At 44.3% G+C, this 6,921-nt stretch overlaps 1 protein-coding gene across 1 annotated transcript in view; it reads left to right on the top strand.

Annotated features, from left to right (window-relative positions):
* The window catches only part of MXD4 (MAX dimerization protein 4), a 12,725-nt gene extending 6,472 nt beyond the window's left edge, over nucleotides 1–6,253 (top strand). The window contains exons 3-5 of the mRNA XM_018563272.1: nucleotides 2,260–2,374; nucleotides 3,202–3,361; nucleotides 5,417–6,253. Coding sequence (XP_018418774.1) covers nucleotides 2,260–2,374; nucleotides 3,202–3,361; nucleotides 5,417–5,565 — 424 coding nt within the window. The 3' untranslated portion in view covers nucleotides 5,566–6,253. The remainder of the gene's footprint in view (nucleotides 1–2,259; nucleotides 2,375–3,201; nucleotides 3,362–5,416) is intronic.
* The last annotated feature ends 668 nt before the right edge of the window (nucleotides 6,254–6,921 follow it).

Raw genomic sequence — 6,921 nt, 5'->3', positions numbered from 1 at the left:
CCCCACAGTCACATCAGTCTCTGTACAGAGGAGCTTACACTCTAATGTCCCCTCCCCCCACAGTCACATCAGTCTCTGTACAGAGTAGCTTACACTCTAATGTCCTCCCCTCAGTTACATCAGTCTCTGTACAGAGGAGCTTACACTCGTGTCCCCACCCACAGTCACATTGCCCGCTGGACGCAGGGCTTCGTGACGCGCTGGACATGTGCACCGGGAAAACAATTGTTTCATTTCAGCTTGTTTTTATTCGGATTTTGTTTTTAGGGATTTGGACGAAATTCGTTAGCGGTAGTCGGTACGAATGTTCATTTCCGTTGCATGTTCGTATCGTTCGTTTTATTGCAGCAAAGTGACATAAAAAACATTTTTTGGTCACTTTGCTGCAATGAAAATTCGTCCACAAACGAAAATGTGTACAGACTACCGCTAACTAATTCCGTCCGGAAAACGAATTTTTCCGAAACGAATCGCACATGTCTACTGGACGCAGGGCTTAGGGTTAGTTCACACCATAAGCAGTGCACTCCGGTTCCATTGAAGTGAATGGAACCGTAGCCATGCCCTCCGGCTGCAATGCGATCGCCCGCACGGGATCGCAAGGTACATTGTGTCTGCAGTGCATTCAGGTGCGGTGCGATCAAAATAGTGCTTGCAGCATTTTAATCGCACCGCACCAGAACGCACTGCAGACACAATGTGCCTTGCGATCCTGTGCGGGCGATCGCATTGTGGCCTCCAGCCCGGCAAAAAAGTGAGCTGGCCGCAATGCGATGCAGTGCGTTCCGGCCGGAACGCACTGCAAGTGGTGTGAACAGGCCTTAAAACGGTACAAGGAGCAGCCATATTCTTGGTATAACCACTTCCAGCGGAGCACGTACATTTACATGAACCTGCGGGAAGTGGTTAAAAAAAAACGCACACATACACGTAATGAACACACACATATCACACACTCATTAAAAACACACACAAATAGCTTTATTAATAATAATAAAAAAATCACACACACATTAAAAAAACAAACACACATACACACACAATCCCTTGTAATCCTAAAGTGACACTGAACTCAGAAGTTAAATCTTAAAAATGCATTAAAGTCCCTTTTTAATTATTAATAAAATGTATTATTTGTGTATCGTCAAAAGCAGCCCCCCTCCAGATGGAAGGACAGTGTCGGCACCAATTGGAGTTTTCTAATCGAAAAATGAAAACACATTTATGCTGACTCGGCCAAAATCTGATCTGTGGGTGGCCCTGCTGGCACTACTTTTGTAGGATCTGGGTGGAAAATGTTCTGGCCAACAGTGAGCTGCAGTCACAGTTTGGGTATTCTTACTGTAGCAGGTGCTGACTTTCATAATACAATTGCCAGCAGGAGAGATTCATGAATGGAGAAATCTGTTAGATTTAGAACTAGAGATCTGTTAAGCTGTGGGCTGAAGGAAATAAATCTATAAGTGTATGGCCAACTTTAAAATATAATGTAAGAGTAAAAGTTTGTGGGCACCTGATATTAACACATGACCTTGTTGACATCCCATTCCAAATTATGGTCATTAATATAAACAGGCTCCAGGGAAGATTTCAGGAAAGATTTCCACAAGATTTTGGAGTGTGTTTGTGGGACTTTGTTCCCATTCAGCATTTGTGAGGTTAGGTACTGATGTCAGACAAGAAGACGTGGCTCACAATTAACGTTCCAATACATCCCAACTGTGGATCTTGGGGTTGAGGTCAGGGCTCTGCGCAGGCTACTTGAGTTTCTCCACGTCAAACTCAACAAACCATGTTTTAGTTTTTTTGCACAGGAGCACAGTCATTCAAGGTTGGAAGTGCACAATTGTGTATAGTGTCTCTGAATACTACAAAATTAACATTCCACTTCACTGGAAACACCCAAACTTAATTTGGTGGGATGTCCACATACTTTTGGCCCTTTAACATAGGTGTAAAGGTCAGGTGTCCACCAACGTTTGGCCTTATATTTCATGTCTAGGCAATTGGAGGATTCTGGTAAAAATAATAGTTATCAATGTACATAATAAAAATGGGAAGCAAACAAAAATCTGTGTCATGTTATGGTATTTATGATCTGTGCGCCGGCTGCTAAATTCTGTATACTGAGATTTTAGCTTCTCGACAACTTGAGGGTGGATCTTATCTGCTCTCATTTATGCTTATCTGTATCATTGATTCCAGATTGTATATTGTTCTGACACCTTTTACTTCCTATTCTTTTTTTTTTTTCTCCAGGCGAGCAAAACTCCGACTATATTTGGAGCAGCTGAAGCAGCTTGTGCCCCTTGGGCCAGAGAGCAACAGACATACCACTCTAAGCCTCTTGAAAAGAGCAAAAATGCACATTAAGGTGGGTTCATATGGTGTGTTCCCATTGTACAGCCATGCATGGTATCAGGTTTTCAAATGACTCATCTTTGACAAATATGCTTCAAATCCCAGTATTCCACTGTAAACTACAGAGCACCTCTCTCTATGTTATAGATATGAGGGGTGTGTTGTAGTTCGAGCTTTCTTCCTGTCCTAGGGAGGCCTTGCTGCTCCCCATAGATTTAGTACAATAAGCGAGCATTGTCACTGTATGACAAGAAGAGTGTCATTGGGAGGCTCATAAGGTGAAAAAAAAGGAAAGATAGCATCCAACAAAGAAAATCTGAGCAGCCACCACATCTAAGGACTGGTAGGCTGCTGTCCCCATGCTGCTTACATTCATTAAATTACCACTGACCTGGTCCTCTGATGGGCACCCTACATCCCCACTACGTTCTGCCTAATGCTGCAGCAGATGCATTGACTGGCTGTGTAGCTTAACTGTTGCCTTAGACAGTAAGTAGCTGGGATTTGGGAGACCAACTGGAACTTGTCGGGGACCACTCTGGTCATAGGTAATTAAATGGACATTATTTATAGCACTAAGTGAATGTAGGCAGCATGGAAGCCCAGCAGATCTAAAGACTTTAAAAGGCGCTTTTATTGAGAGATATAAGTGAGCAACCATTGCTGACTCTGAGTCACCCCTAACAAATATGTCAATGAAGTCATTGTGATTGTAGATTCATATCATTTTGGGTCAATGACTCAAAGTATTGGAAGCAGAGGATCAGCTCTTTTTCTGATTACATTAACCTGTTGGAAGTACATTGATATGCAAACACATTTCTACAATTTCCTCTTTAGAAATTAGAAGAACAGGACCGAAAAGCTCTGAACATCAAGGAGCAGCTCCAGAGAGAACATCGCTACCTCAAGCGCCGTCTAGAGCAGCTCTCTCTGCATGGGATGGAGCGCATGCGCACAGATAGTATGGGCTCCATCATATCCACCGACTCTGAACAAGGTGAGCTGGACTCTCTAGACCAGCGGTTCTCAACCTGTGTAACCTCAGGACCCACATTTGTTCTGATCATTAAGTTGCGGCCCAAGTCGCACTGCAATGGAACGCACGGCATTAAGGTACCACGCGTTCCGGTGCAGGCGTACGTACTGTGGGTGGGAGGTGCGTTTAGGGCACCATTCAAATGAATGGCAACGCAACACACCTCCCACACGAGAATGCATGGTTGGGGCAATTGCGTGATACAGTTTAACCCACTGTACTAGTGTGAATGGGCCCTCAAAAACACTGACATACAGACACAATCTCACACACTCAAAGACATTCTCACATACACACTCCAAAATGTTTTACATTTTTTGTAAGGTCCACCTAGTCTCCCTACCTAGAGTCCAATCTCCTAGAACTGGAGTGGATCCTTAGCCTGGGGTCCAGTTTGGGCTGCTGTGCCGTGACGGAGCCAGAATGTGACGTCACTCCGGTCCCAGCACCTCTACAGGACACGGGAGGGAACTGTAAGCAATGCACGTATGGATGGAGCTCCCTCGCAGCCATGGCCCCAGCCCACCCCGCCTGAAGCTGACACTCGGCTCCGGGCAGCACATTTTCAATGGCCGCTTGGCGTGAGAACTGACAGTGCTGCACTAGGGGGAGGCTGAGAAGCCTCTCATGTAGAAAGGTGGAAGGCATGCGGCGACCCGCTGAACATGAGGTCGTGACCCACTTTTGGGTCACGACCCACCAGTTGAAAACCAAGGCTCTATGGGAGCCCCTTACTAGTTCTTTATATAGAGATCAGGGGTAAGCTTAGTGTTCAGTTCTTTGATGCTTGTTAGAACACACATGGTGGTATCCATTCACATCTGTGTGGAACAAAGTTGGCACTGATCAACATCTGAAGTGAGCTAAAATTCCTCAGCTTGTGGGAGGCGTTCGCAATTCTGTCCTGCTAACATGAATAGGTTAAATCATGATCCATAGTACATATACAGCACATACGTCCAGTACACTGCAGTAATAGAGTTACAATTATCCCCTGCTAACATGAATAGGTTAAATCATGATCCATAGTACATAGTACAACTACATGTTATGTACTATTATGGATAATTTAACCCATTCATGTTAGCAGGGGATCTCAGCTTGTCAAAATGCCCTGTATCGCTATCGGGACATCCCTATTTACTACCAATGTGTACCAACCTTTGTCCTGTTTACTATTATCATTCAGATAATGCTGTCATTAGCTGCAGGGCTGTACAAGGAAGGGCGAACAATACAGGAATGTGAAATACAGTTGGGTGTCAGAGCATGAATAGAAAACCCAAGATAAAGTAGGCGTGAAAGTTCTGCCCTTTGAGCTAACAGTCTAAGGGGGGGGGGGTCTGAGGTATACATAAGGTGTCAGCATGCCCTATTAGGTAATGGAGGAGGAAGTAGTGGTGAATCTGTGATTGAAGGGTTTGAAGGATGTGTGTGAAGTGTTAGAGCAGAGGTAAACAACCTCAGCATGCCAGCTGTGGTTCAACTAAAAAAATACCATCATGCCTTTGCCTCCAGTAGTCATAATGTGGCTGTCAGAGTCTTGCAATGCATCATGATGTTTGTAGTTTCACCACAGCTGGGATGCCGGGTTGCCTACTCCTGTGTCAAAGAGGTTCCATAGTTCAAAGGAAAAAAGCACTTGAGAAGTCCTGAAAATGCACTGACAGGGCAAAGTGGTAACTGAAATGGAGGAGACCAAGCTGTGTACACAGGCTTCGGTTCGGTTTAGGATGTAATGTAAGGGTTAAGGCAGAGGAGCCAAGCTGGAGAGAACTTTTCAGGTTATACAGTAATTGAGAACTACATTCTCTGGGTGCTGGGACTGACCCGAGGATTAGTATTTAAGGAGCGAGACGATGGGTGGTGACCATAGAAGGCCACAGAAGAGGAGATATGTTGAAGGCACACATTAACATTTTTGATGCTCCATGTGTGAGGGGGGGTGCAAAGTATGTTCCCATCCGTTGTGCATGTGTTTATTCGTTCTTTTCTTTCTATCCCTCCCCTCCACAGAAGTAGACATCGAAGGCATGGAATTTACCCCAGGAGAAATGGACAGTATTGGAAGTACCAGTGACGTGGATGACCACTACAGTCTGCAAAGCAGCTCCAGCGACAGCGGCTATACACATTCCCTGAGACTTAATTCCAGTCTCTTATAGCGGCCAAATTACTGGACCAACTCAGGACCATGAAGCTGAAGGCACTTAGATCTGGAAAACAAAAAAAACGTTAAAAAAATTTAAAAGAAAACAAAAAAAAAAGTGAACTGCCACTCAGCCAGGACTGCCGACTCTAAACCTTTCAAGGAGCGTTCTTGCTGAGGAGGCCCCCTCCATTTCAACCACAGCACGAGAGATTCCCGACACGTGGCTCTGATGGAGGTCTGTGCTGTGACTCGGTGGGGTGGATGTTGACAAAGAGCGTTCAAAGCTCAATGAAAGCCCAATTTTTTGCAGTCATATCATTCCATTACTAAGTATTACACATGGAGACACAAAGAGAAGCAGGTCAGATATTTTTGGATTACCAGAGATCATTTAGTTTTAAGAATGAAGTCGAATTTGTACATGTCCGTCAAATTTCGTAGGTAGACATAGCAAAAAAAAAAAGAATTATGACTTCTTTGAAGAGCAGGCAATAGTTTTATCAGTGTCAGTATTTCAAGCACTTGGCGTTTGTGAAGCAAGAGATCGCAAAGTTCCTGTAACGTTTCGAGTTTCATGTCTGTACCGTATGGTGAAAATGAGAGGTTTTTAGTCACTTCTGCGTTTATTTTTCCTTCACCGTACGCCACAAAAGAAGATGTGGTTCATTTTGGTTCTGGTGAAGGAAGCCGACGTTTCATGTTTAAGAAGGTGGTCTGAGCATTGCTGCATTCAGATAATGTGGTGCTTTGAGAGGCAGAATAGTCCCTACTCATTGTTGTATGTGCATGAGGTAACAAAGGATGGGGGGCCCGGTCTTACTTCCATTCGTCACATGTCATTTCTTTGTGGCTCGGTGAAACAGGGCAGTGACAAAGGTCACATGTTCTTTCCTTCCAATCAATAAGAAGGGCAGCAAGGAAGGTTGCAACATGGTATTGAGGGCGGTGAGATGACAATCTTGTCTGTACACCTTACTGCATGAATAACCATGGTGCATCTCACCGTACGTCCATTGACATCCACAATAATGGGTAAAAAAAAATGAAAACTCAAGTCATCGGCAGCAATATTTTGGGCTACCCACCTGCAATGTTTGCACTGGCACCGATTTTGTGACTATTGGAACAAAAAAAAACCCTTAGGTGCCAACAGTCAATTCTGAGGCACCAAGGCTTCCTGGATCCTAAGACATGTGTAGCCCAGTTCCAAAGCTGTAAAAGTTGTTACTAAGAGGACATTTCCTTCCCAAATATAACAAGCTGGAGGTCATCACCTGTTACAAAGTTTCATTGTTTCACATTTATATAATACCAATTTTTTTCTATCATCTGGTGCAGCATTGAAGGGACGCCCCCACACTGGGTTGTG

The sequence above is a fragment of the Nanorana parkeri genome, unplaced genomic scaffold (genome assembly GCF_000935625.1).
Source record: "Nanorana parkeri isolate BGI_ZX_2015 unplaced genomic scaffold, ASM93562v1 scaffold647, whole genome shotgun sequence".
NCBI classification, from domain to species: domain Eukaryota; kingdom Metazoa; phylum Chordata; class Amphibia; order Anura; family Dicroglossidae; genus Nanorana; species Nanorana parkeri.
This window is presented reverse-complemented; position numbering and strand designations above follow the sequence as displayed.